The sequence below is a fragment of the Neodiprion virginianus genome, chromosome 2 (assembly GCF_021901495.1).
Source record: "Neodiprion virginianus isolate iyNeoVirg1 chromosome 2, iyNeoVirg1.1, whole genome shotgun sequence".
NCBI lineage: Eukaryota > Metazoa > Arthropoda > Insecta > Hymenoptera > Diprionidae > Neodiprion > Neodiprion virginianus.
In genome coordinates, this window is record NC_060878.1 from 26,448,230 (window position 1) to 26,471,088 (window position 22,859).

The 22,859-nt window shown below is 34.0% G+C and overlaps 2 protein-coding genes and 1 long non-coding RNA gene across 8 annotated transcripts; 1 reads left to right on the plus strand and 2 right to left on the minus strand.

Annotated features, from left to right (window-relative positions):
- Nucleotides 1-2,078: 2,078 nt before the first annotated feature.
- LOC124299336 (transmembrane protein 42-like) lies at nt 2,079-3,708 on the minus strand. Its single transcript, XM_046752497.1, has 3 exons — nt 3,284-3,708; nt 3,032-3,178; nt 2,079-2,614 (listed from the first exon to the last, which is right to left on the minus strand). Exons 1-3 carry the CDS (start codon nt 3,395-3,397, stop codon nt 2,471-2,473), a joined length of 405 nt encoding a protein of 134 aa, XP_046608453.1. The 5' UTR covers nt 3,398-3,708; the 3' UTR covers nt 2,079-2,470.
- Nucleotides 3,709-4,265: 557 nt separating this feature from the next.
- On the plus strand, nt 4,266-21,590 carry LOC124299325 (protein phosphatase 1 regulatory subunit 16A). 6 transcript variants are annotated; one of them, XM_046752474.1, is made up of 10 exons: nt 4,266-4,544; nt 5,009-5,136; nt 10,670-10,933; nt 11,066-11,368; nt 11,462-11,604; nt 11,912-12,037; nt 12,276-12,351; nt 12,899-13,116; nt 13,366-13,537; nt 18,377-21,590. In XM_046752474.1, exons 3-10 carry the CDS (start codon nt 10,705-10,707, stop codon nt 18,688-18,690), a joined length of 1,581 nt encoding a protein of 526 aa, XP_046608430.1. In that variant the 5' UTR covers nt 4,266-4,544; nt 5,009-5,136; nt 10,670-10,704; the 3' UTR covers nt 18,691-21,590. The 6 variants fall into 6 exon arrangements, with proteins under 6 accessions (XP_046608430.1, XP_046608429.1, XP_046608431.1 ...); XM_046752473.1 differs by having other exon boundaries at nt 5,012-5,136; XM_046752475.1 differs by lacking the exon at nt 4,266-4,544 and adding an exon at nt 4,601-4,925.
- Nucleotides 5,181-12,314, minus strand: LOC124299337 (uncharacterized). Its single transcript, XR_006906981.1, has 4 exons — nt 12,262-12,314; nt 11,939-12,045; nt 10,701-10,978; nt 5,181-9,555 (listed from the first exon to the last, which is right to left on the minus strand). It is a non-coding gene; the product is annotated as an uncharacterized LOC124299337 (long non-coding RNA).
- Nucleotides 21,591-22,859: the final 1,269 nt, after the last annotated feature.

Sequence of the window (22,859 nt, forward strand, 5' to 3'; positions counted from 1 at the left end):
GGGTAAAACTCAGTCTACTGAGAGCGATTTTAGAACCGTTTGAAATTCGGTGGATTGCAATGGAACAACACATACTCATATTCTGCAATCTTGGTTCCTTCCGAATCGTTGTATTAATAAGAAAACAGTAATTTTTTCCCAATGTTTCGTTACGTATTACCTTACAAACTTCAATCTCGTAAACATAGCCGGGAATGTTGTTTATGGCAACAGGAATGAAAAGTCATCCCTGCAGATGTACCTGCAATAAATAAGAAATTGATCCAATTCGAATGACACAAGCAAAGACATCAACAATTTGAGGAAAGGTTTTACGTCCAGAACGATAGGAATGTTAAGTTTCTGGTGGTTTTGCACCGGTTCCAATGTTCTTGAGATTTTTTTTTTTTTTACACAGGTACAATTCAGTCGACGCCCAAAATAATCCAAAAAATGTTATAGAAACGGATCGAATATACCAGAGTCCAATTATTGTCAGAGTTTTAGTCACGGAAGCTTTTTTCAAATCCAAATTCACTCAGAATCATTCGTATTTCATAGTTATAGAGATGTTGCTTAATAAGTCTTTACTGTACTTTAAATTAGCCGCAAGGGTGTGACCGGCGTTCCTATACCGTTGTAGATACCTACATATGTGTAGCCTAGGTCGTTTATGCCGTGAGAAATACAGGTCGGGTTCCATTCTCAAGCATGAACGTGGGATTGGCACGAACATTTTTTTTTAAACATCTTTTAAAAATGATATTTTAGATCAAAGCCATTTGCTCTGTAATGTAAATTTTTTTTCTCATACATATTGATAGATAATCAAATATTTATTCAATACAGGTGAAATTAAGGGATGAAGAGTGATTTAGAAAAAAAAATAACACGATTTCATTTCTGGAGAGAATCCGTCGTGCCCTGAAAATTTTTTTTCTTACTTTTTATTAAAAACTTGATCTGCGTCTGTCGTTCATGTATGTGTGAAAAACGGTCATGCAAAAAATTCTCGTAAGGCGCACGAAGTAAATCGACCTCGTTTGAGTCATCTTAATGTTACTGTAATTGTATTATTTGATCTATATCGATTCTGTTTCACCATTCAGCAGCATTCTTTTACCTAGTCACATCTCAGAAAATGTACGTATTAGGATGTGAAGTACTCCGAATTTCAACTCTCAGTTGTAACTAAAAAAATTTTTTCCATAGAGTTCCTTTCTTCAACGTGAAACTTCATCCCAAGGGGTTTTTTTTTTCATTCTTATTGCACTCATTGAGTTTCACTAATGATTATCAAAAATTTCAAAAACTTTGTCAATTGTCAATTTACATTTTGCTCTCAAAGATGACTCACTGTAAGGAAAAAATTGGCATAACACAAAATGTTGATTTTTATGCGAAATTAAAGATTCGCAAAATACACAATTTTCCATTTCGTTGATCTAGAAAAATAATTAATTTGAAAAAAAAAATTGCAAAAAAAAAAACGAAAATCTACACCCTCAAATCAACGTGTGCCGAATTTTTTTTTACTTATTAGTAATTCTTTAATTAGTATTTTTTCATATGAAATACACTTTTGTGTATAGAATTCTCAAACAATTTAGTGTTTAAAATCGAAGCTATATCGACGTTCCTCACGATGGGATCTCAAATATTTTTTTAGTCCTTGTCCGCCCGCTTTCATAATACGCTGCCAAATACCCTGTGAAATTTACAGTAAAATAAGAGGTGTGGCATTGAAAGAAAAAAAAATTACTTCCCTTTTCTTTCGCTGACAATAGCCTTTTTGAAGACATAAAAAATATAACATGTATTGCTTTGGTCCGACTTCAGTCTTCCGTGATATACGAATTTAAAAAAAAAACAACCATTTCCGAAACGAGTAAATTAAAAAAACTGAAAAAATTTACAGAGAGTACTTTCAAGTAGTACTACTATGTGACCAATTATGATACAGATCCGAGAGGATACAAAAAAAAGTGGCTGAGTTGGTGGAAATCGCTTTATAACTGTGAAATTCGTTCGAAAGACAAATAAATCTCTATCACTTACAACTAAATCGTCGTTTGGTCAAGGTAAAATTAGAAACAGACTACGAGATGGGAGTTTTATTTAGTGATAAATTACATACATCAAACATCATCATTCAAATACTTGAGGTTATTTGTAAGCGCGTGAGTAACACCCAAGATAATCAAGCTAGAATGAAATATGTACAGTAATCATTTTTTCTTGAGTGAAAATACTTTTCATGATGAATTCATGTCAAAGATCAAGTATCAATAGCGATTAAATGATGCCAGTTGACACATGACACCGGTCCGTACACCGGCAGACGTAAAATTAAACATCTTATACAAATGCTCAACAATACGTCGGTGTTTGTTCATTAGTACAAACGAGTTACAATATATTTTTACGAATACACATTTCGTGATCCGGCAGTTACAGATTGTTAATGAAATCGTACAACACCGAAGACTTGTTATCGTTGCTTCAATTTCGTAGCACGGTCGATCTTGGTCAGTGGCGCGTAGCAGATTAGCAGCAATCCACAGAGAACCAACGTGGTTCCTATCCACCACAGTAGAGAGGTCGACTCTCCGAATACGAGAAACCCAATCAGAGCCTTAGTAGAAAGATACATAGTTTTTGAGTAGCAATAATTTTAGTAGATTGGGAAATAATAAGCAACAAACAAAATGGAAATAATACGACATGTCACAAAATTGAAAACAAATCGCTCGTGCGTTTTTTCCAGGCATATCTCCTGCTGTCCCTTGACTTGTACGGCAGATATCAATTTAAAATTGCATAACTCTAAGGGGGAGAGCGGAGCGACCAAAAACGCCAAGGTGACGTGGCTACCGATTAAGCGAGATAAGATACGAATGGCAAAGTGCTGCCGAATGCTGATGTGATTTAATAAAACCGCGGCCAAAGGAGAGGTTCGGGTGTTTCGAGATGGCGATACAATCGACACGTGTCAATAGTCTTGACATTGAAAATTTGCGGGAGGAGAGTACAAGTTGTGGTGCTATCTTACTGAGCAGAAATAGTTCGTAGCTGAACTGGCGACGGTAGCTGGCAACGAAGATCCGCTACCCTGTAGAGATTTGACGAACAAAGTGCAGCCCGCAGTGTTGATTGTCATCATAGCCACGAGAAGAGCAAATTTCAGCAAGAGGAGGACCTGCGATAAAAAGTGTGTGGTAAAAGCGCTAGTTTTATCTTTCGACCGTTTGAATTTCCCGCGTTAACGTTCGCCATTCGCGGAACCAAACAGCCCACCACTCACCGTCGACGTGATCTCAACGCCACTGCATAGTTTTCCAAACAAGCTGCCAATTGTTGCGCAAACACCAGCGACGATAGCTAAATGAATACGTCCGTGGGTCGGTGGCGTGTTCATCGTGAACGGTCACGGAGATGCAAGCAAAGATGATAATGAAAAAAAATGAACAAAGTACGAAATCACCGTCAAGGTTTGCGGTATTAATTGATACTTCTACGTATATTATGTCGTAACAACGATGGCTTCCACGAGTACGAGGTATCCCTTAATTGTTCAAAGTTCATTGAGTTATTAGAAGGTTTTGAATTACAACGACGATTGCCTGAATTATATGTGAATAACCGGTCTCGAGTGAACAATGTGTACGCCAGCTGCGTACCTGCGCAAACCTGTGCATAAAGCACAAACTTGAAGTACTGTGCGAGCCTGTGTACATACATACACGCTCGATCGCCGAAAAACTCAAGTAGATGGCGCTGACAGTCTTACAAGCACACATAGATATGTTACGCAGCTAGCGTATACAGATAATTCGCAGTACCTCACGCGTCCTCAACTAAAACCTGCGATAATTAACGGTCAACCGAGTAAACACGCGTCGAAAATCTGCACAAAGAAAAACCATATGAAAAAGTCAAAACCTTGTCAAGTTTTCAATGTTCATTGCAAGAGTATATATAAATCACTTCCGTTACAATCGAACGTCAACTTGGCATCAAATTGTTGAATCGGTTCGCGCGCAGTCGTCGCGTTGCTCGTCAACACAAAGCGGCGTTCGTATGTTTGCTGTAAATCATTATGGGATGAGATGTTCATTTGTTTTTGGTTCCTCCATGCAATATCCACATCATAGATGTACCGAGCGTTGATAAAAATGAGATACGGTATTGTTAGACTTGGCGGAAGATGTGGGAAAACACAGCGACGTGTACCGCAGCAGAAGCTTATTTCCGAAGTTTAGAGGTCTTTACCTACCGTGTATCGCTGTTAAAATTTGAACAACTTTCACGCAGATATATCGAGTGAGAGAGAGAGAGAGAGAGAGAGAAAGAGAGTGAGTGAGTGAGGGAGTGAGGGAGAGAAGACCCCCGCAAACCTCGCTCGAGAAATAATTACAAATACCTGTGAAACAGGTATGCCGTTCACGGGCTTCTGGTTCTTTCATGTGTAACCGCGTATCGTGAATACGCACTCGACGGTTGATAATGCCGCCGCGAAATATAACCTGCCACGGAACGTGAACACCGTAAAGTAATTCTGGCAGGTATGAGACAGTGTCAATTACTGCGTGCAATATGCATGATTGAGTGTGTGTGTGTGTGTGTGTACGGATGTGTGGGAAAGAGACAGTGCAGCATGCATGCATCGGGTCTCGTTGAGTCTCGCGTGTGTACAACGTTAATAAATTAAAATGAATCTATTTATTGCACCTAATTCTCTTCCCTGTAACAATAACTATAGGAATAGAGAGCAATAAGAAGATAAGACGAAACCTGCCACATTATTAACGTTTCTCAACGTACACGGTTATTACATTACATATACGCGTTACGTGTACCGTAAATAATGAAACAGAAAATTTCAAGCTAAAAACTCGTTAATCAAACTAGAAATACAGGGTACATTTTTTTTTTTTGTTGTGAAAGTAAGTTTCCACGAGTGAGTGTTACGTTGATAAAATACTGTTAATAGTAACATTGAAAGATTGATTTATACTTTGATTGCAAGAAGAAACGAGAAACAACGTCGACAGCTGCATTCCAATTACCTTATCAACTCGCTTGTGGAGGATTCTTTATGGTTTCTACTTTTCAATCTATTCCTCGGCCAGTGATACAATAAAGGAAGAAATAATCGTGAGTACTGCACATGTGGATAATTATATATTTCTATCTTTTTTTTTTTCCTTCAGGTATTGCACATATAATTGTTGCTATTTTTATCGATAATTTACATTTAGAAATTACATTTTAATTACATTTTACTTTTCAATTCGTTTTCCTATTTTGCTTGTTTCACATTTGTTAAGCCGTTGTATTCTAAGACCTCCAATTATGTATTATAAGAGCCTAATAAAAGATGACTAGATAAGATAACAAGCAGCAAAATATTTCTTCCAACGTAGGCATGAAACTTGCGGCCTTTTATACCTGCATTATTATGTGAATGTAACGTGCCTTTATACGTGCAAGAACGGTCCGCGCAATGTTTTCCCTCTGTTGCCTTGGCTGGAGAACTTTGATAAGCAGAGTAGAGTTTTTTGGGTCTTTGTCATATTTTAGACTGCTTGTATTAGTGGATTTTTCTACATTCTAAATTTCTTCCCTCCCTTTGCTGTATTCTGTAATCAGGTACCAATAATCAAGCTCACAACTTTGTATCGATGAATTACACTGGAATTGCTGCGAATTTCGTTGTCAAATGTTATATTTATGTATTTGGAGGCAAACACAACGGAATGCGTATCAACGAAGTGATTTGCATTGCGATCGAATTGGCGCGTTTGATTTCAAGTTATCACAACCTGTTGACAATGATATTGAAAAGTTTTTATCCATATTTTACGTGTAGTTTTTAGACATTTATCGCAAGATCTAACGCTTCGAATTTTGATTATTTCTTATCTGTAGTAGAGTAGGCACGTCATATGTCATTGATGATGAGAATTGGAGAATAGCTAGAATTGGAATAATTTTTAACATGCAATTTCAGGGAATAGTAATAAGTATACAGATTAGTAGAATAGTAATAAGATGTGGTAACGGAACGATGTGATAGCAGATAAGCTATCTTTTGAACCTGCGGAACAGCTGGAAGCTCGTTTCTTTACATCTCGCTGCTAGTTTTACGTGAATAAAGAATTTAAGGAGGATCGTGAGCCAAAAAATTGTAATTCTTTATCAATTTTATTACAAGATAGTCCTACATTGAGTGTTTATCGCAGTATGATACTCGTAGGCTACAAAGATATACTTAAAAACCCTAAAATAAAAAAATACTGGCATTATAAACAAAAGCTTGCAGTTAGATAGCGATGCCTTACTACAAATCGCTTCAAAATTGGTTGAAATCTAGTAGTTTCGATCAATTTCAGTATGTACGCTGACGCATTCTATTCAAAAGACTATTTTATATGAATTTACTGAAAATATCTTCTTTATTATCTTGGCATTGTTAAATATTTGATTTTACAGCGTTGTACTGACATTGATTATGGTTGGGAATTTGGCAATGTCGTAACGACTATGAAATCTGTTTCATTGACTTTGTAGAAAATAGTTTTCCGAATAAAGTAAGCCATCGTAGAATGGAATCGAATTAATCTACTAGATTTTTAACCATTTCGAAGCGACCTGAAATGCAGCATCGATATTTGAGCTTTTTCTTTATAATTTCTGTACTTTGTATTCTTGGTTTCTTCAAGAGATATTCGAAGATTGTGTGGCTGTACAATTTAACCGGTTTACCCAGCCAAGACAGTTAACTGTTAAATGAAAATGGTTGAAAGTCAACCACTTAAAAAAATGGTTGATTTTTAATCTAATTGATTTTCTGCGTATCTAACTATTAACCGGTTAAACCATTTCAGAAGGTTTGCCGAACTTGACCGGTTAATCGGTTAAACCATTGGCTGATTAACCAGGTTTTTACCATATTCCTGGCCGGTGAAGATGATTAAATTGTACAACCGTAGTAGATTACAAATATAATAACTTCGATAAATATTCAATATAGGATTTCCTTGTAATAAAAGCAATATAAATTATCGATTTTCAATACTCCATCCTCCATTACGATATATTAGAAGTACAGTCCAGTTGAAGAGTTGTAATGAGAGAAATATGATATAACGAAGGTTTGAAAGTTTAACAGACCATAAATCTTAGCCACAATGGCACAATTGTCGGAACCTTTGAAAAGATTCCATTATTAAATCATTTCTATGATGAATAAATTGCGTCGTTTGACCAATTATAATGATCTAGGGCTTGTTTTGTTTCTAAATAAATTCTCGACATATCCGCAAAGTCGGATTTTGAATAATGATGGAGCATTTCTTATTAAGGCATTGGTTTACGATTCGTCACTTGAAATGATTTTACTAAGCATGTTTTTTTTTTTTTTCTTTTACCTCAAATGAAAAGTCCAATAAAAAATATGAGTTTGTCGATTTCTAGAGAATTCATTTACGTTAAAAATGAGCTCTGGTTCATATAAAATTGAGTACAGTTTTTTCATTGTAAGAATGATACAACATTGAGATTTCTTCAAAGCCATCAAAAGATCAGCTAGTTTAGATGAAATTATTGATTTAAAAATTTTTTTTTCTGTCTTATTGTATCAACGAAATTTAAATTGATGAATTTTAATTGCATTTCCAAACCTTTGTTTTATGATATTTCCGTCTTCACAGCTCTTTCACTGTAGTGTATGTCTGGTACATCCTTAAAGAGAAGCGTTGGAAATTTCTAAGTTGTCTGGTCGTGTCTTGCCCAAGAAATTGGCAGAAACAGTAATCGCAAAAATGAAAGTTGATAATCCTCAGAGCGGCGAAAAAGTATCGATAGAGGGCGTCTAGTGTGCCATGAATTGAAACAATTTTAGTCAAATTTGGATTCTTTTACCATCTTAGAAATAGTTCATTCGTACAGAATGGAGGAAATTATCTGATTTATGAAACACAACTAACTCTAGAGAGGGGGAGAGAGTGTGAGAATCGGATAGTTAAGCTAAGACGGGATAGCCGTAAGCCTCGATATTCTGAAAAATCTATAATTGTCGAGACAATTGAAACAGTACACGTCGTTTTCTACAAATGAAATATACATTAAATTACATGGGTTGAAATTTTTCTTTGATCTGTGCTGAATTTTAGTCCTTTTATGTCGTCACAGATAATTTTAGATTCTTACCGATAACAGGACTGGTGACTAGTCACTTTTTTCAGTCTGTCATTTCGTCATATTCAGCATAAAACGATCGGTCAGTGTGCTTTTGTTGTTGAATTAGTAGCGAATTCTAATTGTAAATTTGAATATACGTTACATCTATCCCTGCACATTTAAATTTCAATTCTCTAGCGAGAGTAATGAAACTTATCGCTTACATGAAATTTTACGCGCAGCTTCTAAGAACCGTAACAAACAAACGTTTTTATAAAATTATCTTATTTTTGTTTCATAATTCACCGCTTACGTGAATATTTAAGGAACAAATAATTTCCTTGAAACATTACTACTCGAAAAAAAACAACTATTGTCCACCCGTGTTAAGTAATATTCTATGTTAGTAAATTTGGCAATATGAAACGTATTATCGCCTAATATAGATATTCTACACGATACATGAACTAGAAATTAATTATCAATAATAGTAAATAGACGTAGCAAATGCAAGTAACGACCTAAAGTTTTCTCAATGAATTGAATTCTTAGTAAGTTTTTTGGTTGACACTTGCTAACAGAAAAAACTTGATTTTTCAAATTATGTAATTTTCTGTTCCTTTGAAAATATATTTGTTTCATAATGTTGTGCATCTTCAATAGAAGTAATACATAGTGAGTTACATTTGAGGAGAAATCAGCAACATTTTTTCCGCAACTCTGAAATCATATGATTTTATACTTTTTGAAGAAATATTACTAGCATTTTGTCGTTACTCATAAATTAATTCTTGCGAAATTAGTTCGTCGGAATTATAATACTGATTCATATACTTGATACTAAACAAAATTGCAAATCAATGATGTAACATTTATTCATAATTTTACCGTTTTATACTCACCAATAGCTAATTAGGTTTCAATCACTTTTCACAGAAAAAACTTTTCTAGAGTAAAAATTAAGTGACGGTCATTTGCTTTATGATCTTTTGATTTACATTATCTAAAAAAAAGTACGTCACCATCAAGGTGATATTTATTCGATAGTCTTTACCGTTTTCAACCGAGTCATGTTTTAAGGGATAACGAAGATTGAATTAATTAATACACTTGGTTTGGAAAGTCTATGCGTATCTCTTAGTTATGCAAAAAATTCTGCGTATTTTCATTTCTGTGGTATCTCGAATCTTTGCTACGCTGCTGCTGTGTCTTGCTTGTTTTTCACAAAACATTATCTCGGTCTTGTAAACCTTGCGCAGACAAAGGCAGCTTAGTAAATAAGTATAAATATGTAACTCGGTGAGACTGGATGTTGACGTCGTAGATGCGTGATGAGAGTCAGGCGCGATGTGTATGATAGAAGAAGGCAGGTCTACATCAGCCACGCACCTACTAACAACGAAGAGAATCGTTATAATTTTTTCAAGTCATTATTGAACTGTGCAAAGTAAGGAATAGTGAATGTGACGAGAAACCGACGCTGGTTTTTATAAATACTCCATAGCAAAATGATGAAGAATAGGGTTCACCAGGGAGCAAGTTGCTTAACTAAACTTGCCGGCAAAGCTCGCGGCCGCAAAGGTATTTGCAAACGTTGATTTGTAATTTCAATCGCAGTATAGCTTCACCGTCACCGCTTCTCATTCGCTAAAGTTTTATTAATTGTTTTCGATACTTTTACGTGAAAAATTTGTCTTGAATCAAGTCGGCTGAAATGAGACTGTCTGTTTCTTTCTTTCGTAAACCTTGGGTTTACTCATAGAAATCTTGAATTATTGTCAGGTTAATAAATGTATGTAGATTGGAAAAAATTGTGCCTTTACTACATTTGAAAAACATAATCTTCAGATTTAGAGGTGACAGCGGTTTGAAATTTATGATAAGGATTCAGGACTGCAATAAGTGTAGCAGTCATTTTAGTTCAGTATTCCTTCGGAGGAGAATAATCAGCGGAATGAATATACGGTGCAATTTAAGGCTGTTACATAACATATTTTCGGTTGATGTACTTTTTCTCCGATGTATATGAATCTATCCGCAAGTTTTATGTGCAGATAATAATTTTAAAATTATTTTCAAACCTGGAAAATTACCTTGCAACTTATGTCGATGGGAAACAAAAATGAGCAAAACCGATAATTGTTCACTAAAACACTTTTATTTTTAGTCTAATTATCCCTTAGAAAAACCTAAAGTTTCTCCGTTTTAACAAGAAAGGTTTCCGATGAAAATTCAGCCAAAGTAAAAGCCCATATCTGATACCTTTTTTTTTTTGTCTACTTTTACAACCTGTGCCTCATTCCATGTCATGTAAGCTGTCGTCTGTTGAAATATAGTGCTGATCTCATTGCGATTATATATGTTGTCAAGGTTTTAAGAGATTTGAATAAAGTGAACTAAAGATGACATTCGCTTCTGTTTCGTTGTACTAATGAAAATGTTGTGTTTCAAATGTACGATTTTGATGGTAGTTTGCTGTCTTTATTGATCATTTTAATATTTCCAGGTAAGTATAGCTGCAAAAGTTCCAAACAAACCATCATGGAGCACTCGGACTTGGTAGCAGAGATGATGCACATTGAGAGATTGACGACTCAGGAACGACTCCATTTGGCACGTCATCGGAGGCTGCAGCAGCTGAAGCAATGGCGTCATCGAGAAAAAGAATGGCTCCGTCACCAGAATAAACACCCAAGCAATAAACGTCACATATTTTTTAGCGACAGCGTTATGCTTCTAGAAGCTGCGGCTAGAAACGATCTCGACGAAGGTAGTGTAGCGAGGCAAAATCCTTCCTCGCCTTTGATTTTTTTCTCTTGATGTATTATGAAAATGAAAAGGACAGAATTATCAATCGGACAGTGTATATTTATATCTATTGAATATATCTTGTGCCCATTAGTGAGAAGGCTTTTGAAGAAAGAGGTGAATCCTGATTCTACCAACGAGGATGGATTGACCGCGCTGCATCAATGTTGCATTGATGACAATGAAGAAATGATGAAAATACTCGTTGAATTTGGAGCAAACGTCAATGCGGAGGACAGTGAAAAGTGGACGCCACTTCACGCTGCTGCGACTTGCGGCCATCTTCACTTAGTACGCTACCTAATTGCGAGGGGTGCTAACTTACTGGCCGTCAACGCGGATGGAAATATGCCGTACGACATATGCGAGGATGAGAAAACCCTCGACTGCATAGAAGGTACGTCGGTGAAAGATTTTGGCGAGGAACTTCAAAAACGTCGTCTTAGTCGATTTTAATCTTCTTTCTTATTAATGAAAATATATTTTTCAGGTGAAATGGCAAGACGTGGTGTTACGCAAGAATTAATTGACGAAACTAGGGCTGGAACTGAGGTGCAGATGTTGCGAGACCTGCAGAAGATCGCAGCCCAAGGCGGTGACCTAGAATATACCGATCATCAAGGTGCTACACCTGTGAGTACGCAAAAAACGTGCGCTACATTCAGACATAGTGAATTTGAACTCAAAGAATCTATTGTAACGCGTTTTGTTCAATTGTATTGTCACTTTGGTACAGTGAATTTTAAGGGTGTTATTTACCCAGAGTGCTACTAGAAATTAGCATTGTCTTAGAAATTGCGCAAACAAGAAGGTAAATACGAAGGATCGTCTATGTGGTACAACTCAGTTGGACCTAGGCAACACCTTTAATTTAAAGTTACCGCTTTCCATAATCGTATCGTCAAGAAAACTTGCTACTTATAATTATTTTTCATTACAGCTTCACATAGCAGCAGCAAACGGGTACCTCAGAGTCGTTGAATTTCTTCTTGATCAGCACGTTTCAACCGATGTTGTGGACAATGATAAATGGCAACCTGTTCACGCAGCTGCCTGTTGGGGACACGTGAGTGACTGTTGATGAAAGTTTTTTACTTAGAAAACTGTCAGCCAGTCTCACATTTAAAGAAACAAATCTTATTCTCATAATAGTTTTACCACAGCAGTTTTCTATCCCTTTCAAGTGTAATCTATTTTATATTTAAATGCAGAAATGACAATTCAGTTATTTTTGGCACGATCTTTACTGACGAATGTCTCTAGTTATAAATATTATTGACAAGTTTTTACCATGTGGTTTACAGCTCGAGGTGCTTGAGTTGTTGGTACACAATGGAGCTGACCTGAATGCGAAAAATAAACACGAAGAAACTCCTGCCGGTGAATATATTGTACACTTTTCCTTTGTCGCTTGCAAATTCTGTTCACCAAGTATACAGATATGTTCTAAACTTTGGGGTTGGAGGGGGGCCAACGAAAAAATTAAGTTGTATACAATTGTCCACGCAGAGACAGATTGTATGTTCAGCTGACAATGAGCCAACGTGAGTTATACGTAGGACGGCATTTGCTTCAAAAGATGAGTGAATATTTATCAAAACTTAGAACCAAAGAAATTTATGAAAATTTATCGCTTACTTTGTAGTAACAAATAGCAGTAAATTACACAGATACATGATGAAAGATTAGAGGGAACTTTGACATCTTGGTATTTAACATTCAATAAATTCTCATTGTCAGCTAGATACACTTGCAAAAGATGTGGTGGGATAATTTATAGATTCAATTCATTATTTCGATTCCTTTGGCATGTGAGATGAAATGTGTAAAAACTGTTTTCTTAAAAACGATAGTCAATTTTAATTAGTTTGTGAATTTTATGTAATTTATCATTTCATCTTTACTAATTTTTAATGCATTTACATAGACATCTGCGAGGATCCCGAACTGAGAGAGAGAATTATGGAGCTGAAAACCGAACAGGAGAGTAAACGACTGCAAGAAGCCCAGAAGCGAAGAGTACGAAGATCTCAGAGTATAAATACGCGAACGCAAAGCGTTCGGCGAACATCTATCAGGGACAAAGTACTTACCACGAAAAAAGACGCTCAGGAGGAAGCTAGGCTCAGGATACAAGCACAGCAGGTAGTCTAATCGATTCAATAAAATTTCAGTGGATTGTGGTTTTCTCTTCTCGGTGTGACATATTTTCTTAAGTTAAACTATTCTAAACGAGATACGAGATTTTCTCAAAACTTGTACAACCATTATAAAAAATATTTTCAAACCATATTTAGTTAAAGATATCTTCCAGTTATCGTTAAACAATATAATATTTGCTACTGAAAATCCTTATTCGCTAGTATGTGCTTTATGTGAATTTTGAATTTTCAGACTTACGTTGGTGCACCTACACAGAACATAACACCAACAGAGAATAGCACCAACGCACACGATGCAACTTCGGAAGACACAGAATCGACCAGCTTAACTCCCGCGGTGAGGCGAGGGCCCGAAGGGAAGGACAATGATTCGTTTATGCATGAAGACGTGGATAAGGACTCAGGTACATTCCGTGGCTTCTTTTGCTTGCATTGGTTGTGGTTTAGTGGACTATTGCGGTAGGTGGGTAGTACAGAAAATTTTAATTTGGTTACAAGAAGGGAATCTCGGTTAACGATATTTGTTGCGAATCACATACCATAAAACCCATACATAATATTTCTTTCGTAACTACCGTTAATATTACGTACACGTACATGCATAATTTTTAAACGATATTAATTGTAGTGTGATAAACCTATACCAGTTGAGCGTAATAGGTTCCAGGCCTTTCACTGAAGTCACTAAAACTGATTCGGCCCAGTTTTTGTGAAAAATGTTTCTGTCATAAAGTGTTTCACTGACATTTTTTATCAAAAAGTCTTTCACGGGTCTTCCTTATTCCAAATAAAAGTTTGGTAAAATTCATGAGCGATTCCAGAGGCTAGAGTTGAGGATCTGAAAAACTTGGAATTGCGATCAGAATCATTGAATATCTGAACGTCTTGTATCAGGTCATCAAATACTTTCGGAAAAAGTATTATGTAAACGTTTTAACGGCGCAAATACATCGCATCTGGTTTCTGTTCGTTTATTTTTGCAAAGCACCATATTTGAAATAAAAAAGTGAATAGAAATCTTGAAAGTTTTGACAAACGTGAACTTTGCAACATTGTTAATCCATTTCACGATTGATGTAAGCTTTTGATTACCAAATAATCCGCAAATGAATTACAAGTTAAAAAAATTTGGAATTTTGTGGCCAGTTTGAGAATATAATTCTTGAAAATAAGAATAAAAAGGTGAAGAGTCTGAAATTCTTGCTCGCGTTATTAGTCTATAGAGAACTTCTATTGTTGATTGGTTGATATCCGATTCTCATAAATTATTACTATTTTTCCAAACAGGACGAAAATACTACATGCGTTTCACTGTGAATTTTCTCTATATCTGTGATATGAACTTTTCAATGATTAGCTGTGATGTAGACTTCTTCTCATATCATCACCACAAAAAAATAAAGAATCCAAGTTTCTACTTGTTACTATTAAATTTTAACTGGAATTAGTGAATTCGAATCAGAAAAATATATGAGAATTTCATTTTCATACAAAGTCAAAGTTTCAGCAATCAATTGTAAATCCTTTCAGATTTTAAAATAAAACAAAGTATATGATTAACATTTTTTGACCGATCAGTATACAAGATTGTTTTTCATTACGGTGTTAGAATAAATTTTTCTCAATCGAAATTGAGGCTTCCCTTCAATTAGGAATCAAAATTTAATCTCCATTCCAATTAGTTTGTGGATTTTAATCTGTATTAGTTTCCTTTTTCGTTTGGCATCAACCGATGCTGCATAAATTCACGTTGATGCATGAATTCCACGGTGAATTTGAGTATTATATATTTTACACACTTCCTTATACATGTACCTATGTAGTGTCATATGTTGAGGACCTAAAAAAAAAAAAATGTTCAAAGTCATGATAGAGAGAAACGAAATAATTAGATACATACTTCAATCACCAGCAATTTATACGTAACTCATTAAGTATGTCTCGTTATTGACCCACATTTTTTTCTTTTTTCATTTATACTCACAATTAGCTTATTTTGTAGAACATTTGGTAGCACACACAATGAAGTCAATACTTATTATAAGAATGATATCTACTTACATAACTATATAATGGAAGAGAAGAATTTTCGGTGATTCTATCATATTAACTTAATGATAATAGTGATAATGATGATAATAATTGTAGACCTAATATCGCGAAAGACAGGGTGAGACGTAGTACTATCGTACATGTCTATTATTTGTAGGAAAGTTTTAATATATCTTTCAAGCTCGCTATGTGCCAAATGAAATATAACATAAATGAAAAATTGAAATGAAATGAAAACAACTAAAAAAGAAAAGAAAAGAAAAGATAAGAAAATGTAAAACTAACCAGTATTGTAGAGTACATATACACAAATTTGTAAATATAATGTTGAATGTCACGTAATACCTAGCTATCGATCATTTACCTGCTGTCGTTTTTCTTTTTCCATTACTGTGCGCTCCCGATATAATTCCGAGGTTAGTTTTCTATCTCACATTTTTATTCCTTTAATCATACGTTCCATAATAAACAACAAATTTTGCATATTCCGAAGAATTTATATATATATATATATATTTTTTTTTTAATATATCTTATTTCGATTCATTTATGCACTCTTTTTCTCAATCTTTGTCTATCTCTTTTTGTCTACCTCTCTTTCTATCTCTCCATTTTGCCTTTATAAAAGTTCTGAATCGCTTTTTACTTATTTTTAACTATTGAACAAGAGAAGATTTTTGATTTGTCTTCTTAATTTGAAGCTTAAAAAAGAAAGCTCACAAAATAAGTAACAGTATTGCACAGTATCCATTTGCATAGAATTAATGCTTGCTTTTTGCATAATTGAAAGAAACAATCGAATAACAATAAAGACTCGAGGAAATAATTTTATTTCGTTTTACTAGTATTTTCTTATAGCAAGATAAAAACCTTTGCAATATCAGAGCTATCTACTAAATGGAGCATTGTGGGATTATCAGTAACAGATATGAGACCACTAAATAATAATCTATATTCGAACTATCAGCCTGCTGAATGATTTGCTGAATTATTACACTACACATTTTCTAGCATGGTTGAGCATGCATGAGTACAGATTTTAGGACACTAGTTGTATATTTATATACGTAAAAATGGACTTACGAATAAGTTGCATATTAATACACGTTTCATATTATTATCACACTTGAAGTAGATCATCCATTAGTATTTGTTATTTATATATGGCGGTCGTGAGCCGTTAAATCTAAGTATACCCAGATCTCTGGGATTAAATCTCGTCGTTTTGTTAAATTTTTCAGTATCAAAGTTTTATACTTTTCGTAACTAGGAAAGAAATTGATCCTTAGATAGATTTCCTACAATATTCTCCATAGTGTCTTGAGTAAATTAGCTTTTTGATAGTCAATTTTCACCTTGGTAATTATTCATTCAAACTTCAATCCGCCAATTTTAGAACTTCGTTTGCGAATACGGTGATACATATTTACATATAAAGATAACTGCCTAATAGTGTAATTCCATATTCAAACGAACCGATCATTTCATTGAACCTAATATATTTATTAAGGCTCTCCAAGAGCGTGTGCAGAATTATAATTAAATAAATATTTTGTAAATCTTAGTATTTTGGAATTCTTGTACAATTCTTTCTTTCTTTTTTTATTTATTTTTTTTTTTTGATTGCATATCTATATCAATGGCAAGGATGGTAACTATATAAGATATATCACGTAGTGATAATAATAATTAACACAGTAATAATAAAGTTTTCAAAAATAGATCCTCCACTTAGTAATTAGCTTTGTGCGATTCTTTAATACTTTCAGTGTTGGTATTTTGGTAAGGATAAATTAACCTACCTGTGGTTTGCCTTACAATGAGCTTGTACTCGTGAGATTTTCTTCATCTTTCTTTTGATAATGATACGTTTTAAGTACCCGTATTTGTCCTTCTAGTATTTAGTATACATATTTCTTTCCGTTTTTAAACAGAAATAATTTATTGCACACGTTTCGAAACGCATCCCACGAGAAATAACAACTTTTTTTTTTTATTTTAAACATAAACGTAAAGGGGAAAGAAGAAAAAGGAAATGAAATGCACATATTGAAAAAAAAAAAAAATTTTACGACTAAGTCGTCATTTTCACAGAGAAGACTAAAAAAATCATGTAACCAAATAAATACGTAATTACCTAGTTTAGTGAACTAGTCAATTGTGATAAACATATCAGCATAATATTTACAAATAGTATAAGTTCAGGCACTCTTTATTACCATTTTATGTGATTACTATCAGTCAAATATTAAAAATCAAATTCCATTAACTCTTTGGGTATAATTTTTAATCGCTTATTGGTTACAGAAATATTCATATTATGATTTTTATACACAAACCGATTTTACCCTGGCCTATATACAAACCTATTAGCGCTTGGTCGAATAAACTGTCTACATTTGCCAATTGTGTAACTTATTCCAGCAGTTAGAATAAGCTGTTACCTGATTGGAATTATGTAATATTATGTTACAATTACTTGTTTTCTGCTCTAAATTTTAACTCAAAATTTAATTGATTATACAACACGCCTCGTTTTTTGGTGCTTCTTTATTCCAAAACTTTAAAACTTACATAAATAGAAATTTGTTTCATCTCAAAAAATTGAGGATAAATTTAACCAATTATGACGTATTTAAATTTTAATCTAAGGATACCTATTATCATTGGTGCTGCAACATGATTTACGCATCTAATTCTTATTCGCTATTTGAGTAACCTTCAGTAGCTCCTTTTCGTTTCAATCGACGGTTTGAGTATTCATTTAAAGTCACTCTTAGTGTCGTAGTTTTGAATTTAATTGTTTTCTTCATTAGGGTCCAAAAAAAGTCTACCAGAAATGTTCTACTTTGCTTTTCCCCCTTCCATAAATACATATATATATATATACATATATAAATATACACTCGAATGGTTATAAAATTGGCATTGTGGACAGTGAATTTTAACGCCGCATATAATGTAAGAAGGGGGTGGGGGTCATGGGTGAAGGGATAGTAAGTACGTGTTGAAATACGTTTGTAAATGTAAAGATGTAATAGCTGTACACTTAGTATGCATACATACATATTTACGTTAACATGGTATATGGAGATGTATATATAACATAATATAATACATTATAGTATAATATAATGTGAGAGGGATTTGAGTACGGGGGTAGCCTTGGATTTACATATTTGCCTCGGCAGTCGCAGGGCCTGACCCGCCTGTCGGCAACCAGCAGTCCTCCATTTACACAGCCGAGACCGATGCTAATGGCAAGATCAACATACACGTGTCTGTAGTGTTCGTCAAATCACTCTCGGACCTGAAGAAGCAGAGGGCCCAGAATCGTCACACACCCACAAACTCGGTGGACGCCAATGGCAACGGAGTACCGACGCCCGTCTCTTCGATATCCGGCTCAGAGTTAAACACCAGAGACTTCCAGAGGTTCACAGGAAACACCAGCGACATCCTTGCAGATAGTCAATCGGATAAGGGCTGCTGCGTCTTGATGTGAAGCGCGCAGTGAGTTGTGTTATCTCAAATACTTCAAACGCCGCACCAGTTATTTGATTTTAAATTTCTAGAGTAGATAGTGTATTTATGTTCCCTTATCGCATCACAGTTCACAGGATACATTCCATATAATTTATGTTGTTAACTTTGTTTTTTTCTTTTTTGTGACAATACATCGTAGTGTAAGTCCCTTTTTTTTTGTTGTAAATCTTGTGCTCAATATTACCAGTTATTATCGTATTCCTGTTGGAATTCAATTATTCTTTATTATTAGACGTTTGTATGTTAAGCAAAGAACGAGCTGAAAAGCTCCTGTTTGGTCAATTTCTTAATCTATGTAAGTAAAATCGATACCATTCGGTATCTAATGAAATAGTTGTTCGCAAATTAGGAAAATGGTAAAACTTTAGAAAGAATCGAATAAATTACGAGTTTATGAACTAGTATTAAAAAATGATCCAAGTTTCACTTGCGTCCTTGTAAAAATTGCTCCAACATTTTTTGTCCTTACAAAAGCAATTATGCATTTAGATAAGAGCGTTTTGGAAATGCGAGGCTCTTGATTCTGAAACAGTCTACGCATTTTACACGTATAGTTTTTTTCCTGACACTCGGGTGATATGTGTCGTATCTATTTGTATAATAAGTTATATTAGCATAGTCTTAGAAACTCACCGGGTGAAAAAGTTTTTCTCTATTCACAGCAATATTTGTTGAATTTTTCATTCATTTCGTTACTTAATCGTATGGTAGTCGGTGGCACTATTTTATGCATTTGTTATCGAAAATTTTCAACTCAAAATCAAAGACACGAGCCCACCAAAGCTTAATGAAAGATAAGTGTTAAATAGTACAATGCTTTTTTGCATTCTGATTCTAAAACCGCTCTTCTCATTCGAATTGAAATTCTCATTTTTTACATTTTATTTTATTCTTTCATTTCAATTTAAAATCAGTGAATAAAATTGAAATAATTAGAAACTAGTGCCTAAAATGGCGCCACCTTGGAATCTGCGCTACGTGTCGTTGAAGTTCAATTAACTCAAAGTTGGCGTATACCATCAATGAGTTAAATTGAGAACACATGCACTTGACTACGAATGAATTTTGTGAAAATACTTAATTTGTTATTGCTGCAACGTTTGCCATAGTTAAAAACTAACAATAAAGAACAAGAAAAAAATTTTTTCTCACCTTCAAAATTAACTTTCCTAAATTTAAGTTACTTGAGTCATTATTTTAGTATTAGACAATTGATAAGCCAGTCATGATTTCGTCATATTTACATTTCTGTTAAGAAATATGAAGTTTTCTGTGAGTTATACGTAACACTTATACCCGGACTTTAATAGATATTTTCATGATAGACGTTGCGGGATTAACAAGTTGACGTATACTTGTATTCCGAATATCTACTTATGTTTTCACACAGCACATGTAATGTATGTACGTTTCATTCCTTCTCTTGAATTCGACCCTTACACAATTATGCAATAGTTGACGTATTTTGATATTCGATCCATTGATTTTAAAAGTGGCACAACTCCGTCGTCAGTAATTAGTTTCAAGGCTATTCATTTTTTTTCACCAAATTCCTACCGTATTCAACAACTTCAGCTAATCGTAAGAATTGAGTTGTACTAGGTTTATAATCAATTGCTCATTTATGATAAAAAAAAAAAAAAATAAATAAATAAAAGAGATTAAAGAAAGTGCCGAAGAACTGTGGCAACGTAATATTACAGTTCTGTATACATTCCTAAGATCAAAACACCTTTTTGTAATTTGTGAAAGAAGAAATATTCGACAAAAAGAAGTATTATTACAATAGGTATGTACGTGCAAAGATGGGTATTAAACTGACGTATAAACAAACATAATATAACTTTTTATATTTTTTTTTTGGCAATATGAAGATAAGCGAAGGAAAAAGAAATAAGAAAAGGAAAAACTATCTTTCTTACTTACAATTAGCAATAAGAGATCGGGAGGCATATGTACTTAATATAATATTGCTTCAAAAAGAAAACATTCCAACTATATAGATATACATATATATGTATATAATAAATATATAACGTTTAACAAATGGTATTTTGGAGAACTTTATGCTTATAATATGATAATAGAAAATTATTTAAATGTGTATAACATGTATTATTTTATATATTGTAGTATTATCATTATCGTTTGATATAAGATCAGCCTTATTGATGTTCTGTTTTATCTCATTTTTTTTTTTTTACCGGATCATATAATATATAATGCACAGAAATTGTAAATAACTTGTACCTTATACGTCTCACAAATTGTAATAATGAACCAATTGTTTCAATTGAAAACGAAAGAATCGATTGTTTCAATCGTATAAATCAGCGATGCTTTAAGTATATATAAGTATATTTTTTTCGGAACAAAAAAGATGGACGAATATAAAATAAAACTGTGGCGTTATGGCGAAATCAACTAACAATTCTTTGCCGATGTTAAAATTATTCAGTCATGCTTTAATCAATGTCGATAAATATAAGAATATAACTATAACATCACATATGTATATATACACCTATAATTTGCAGCTGTACGATGTACGTTAATATGTTTAATCGGAATGTTACAAAATCAATTCCACGCGTATGCCAAGTTAATGTAAAGTGCAAAAAAAAAAAACAAACAAACAAACAAACAAACTAAAACAAAAAAGATATTAATTTATGGCAGTATTATAAGTCATCGTAAACATTCCGCAATACCGTCCATACTATATTTTTTCTGTAAAATTAATCAACATATATTTGTAACTTCTGTAATATTCTAGTCAAAAAGATGAAGAAAAAAAAAAAATAGCGAATCCTTCCGCGCATCAAGATCCGTCACTATTAGAAATTTTAAAACTATCGAGAAACTCTGGGTTGTGAATTGTGAATTTTTTTTATAAAATATTTTGCGGCTAAGCGATTAAAGTAAAAGAGATGAAGCGCTCCTATAGCTGCAAGATTGAAGATAAATTATTCAAAACTGCGATTTTTATTTCGGAAATTTTACACTGCTGTAAAGACTTGTGCAGTTGACTGTAGAACGAAATGTTAAACTCAATTTATCACGTATTAAAGAATTGCAGCACTGGCTGGGAATTTAAGACCTCCAATATAACTTGAGAAATACGATTAATAAATCTTGTGTCGGCATTATTCTTTTTCACTGTCTACTCCAGTGCCTTAAGATGTTTTATATACGTACGTGTCTACGTACATTGTGCATTTAATTGTTTTATTACTCATACTGGACGGATGCTCTCCTGTTCTTTGCTCAAGTTCTCTTCATTCTATTAGGATGTCGCATACCTATCATGATTTTCGCGATTGTTATATTCGATGTCAGCACTAATTTCGGTTCTGTCACGTGATCTATAAAAAGTGTATCTGAAAGATGGGAATTTGATATACGTCATGAATAATGATACCAGAAATGTATTTTAGATCGCCTAAAATGTTCACATAACTGTAATGGAATTCATCAGTCGATCTGGAAAAGTTGCATACGTGACGAAGTTTGTTTTAGAAATTTCGCCGGGAATTCATCTGAATAGTTTTAATCTTTAATCTTGTGGGTATCGGGAATAACCAATATGGCGCTGGAAAGAGTAAACAGCTGATCGTTTTTTGTACATTACACGAATATTAAGGTAGAAAAAAATTCACGCGAGTTAATACTCTTTTATTTTAATCCTTGGACTAAATATGCTGCGAAAAATACGGTAAAAACAGACTTTCAGCGTTGAGTGATTGGTTTTTTCAATTATTATATACGCGTTCGTTACGCGAAGCGAGAAAGAACCGTTCAAGTTTTTTTGGTTAGGCGTGGTTCTGATGCCAAATAGCATCTTTCCTAGATTTTACGCAATTCACGTCCGTTATGGTGTTCGTTGTTGTGATATTGGTAGACAATACACACAGTTTAACGGTCAGAGCACATATTTAGTCAGTTAAAACATATTAGATCGATTGTGATGAGAGCTTCATACTGCAATTATTTTATATTACATCGTTTGTACTGATTTATGATATTTCTTGAATATTATACATATAAAATTCTGCGCGTTGGTGAAAAGTGAAAAATTCACTTTTCCAACCGAATAACATTCACCTACAATGTTAAATATACACTTTA

What these genes read in the sequence shown, in the direction of transcription:
- LOC124299336 (XM_046752497.1), bottom strand. Translation starts at nt 3,397, where the DNA reads ATGAACACGCCACCGACCCACGGACGTATTCATTTAGCTATCGTCGCT. An exon ending in GCGTTGAGATCACGTCGACG is followed by an intron (nt 3,179 to 3,283) that starts GTGAGTGGTGGG and finishes TTTTTATCGCAG; the next exon opens with GTCCTCCTCTTGCTGAAATT. An exon ending in CTACGAACTATTTCTGCTCA is followed by an intron (nt 2,615 to 3,031) that starts GTAAGATAGCAC and finishes CTTTCTACTAAG; the next exon opens with GCTCTGATTGGGTTTCTCGT.
- LOC124299325 (XM_046752471.1), top strand. Translation starts at nt 9,672, where the DNA reads ATGATGAAGAATAGGGTTCACCAGGGAGCAAGTTGCTTAACTAAACTT. An exon ending in AACCCTCGACTGCATAGAAG is followed by an intron (nt 11,369 to 11,461) that starts GTACGTCGGTGA and finishes TATATTTTTCAG; the next exon opens with GTGAAATGGCAAGACGTGGT. An exon ending in ACACGAAGAAACTCCTGCCG is followed by an intron (nt 12,352 to 12,898) that starts GTGAATATATTG and finishes GCATTTACATAG; the next exon opens with ACATCTGCGAGGATCCCGAA.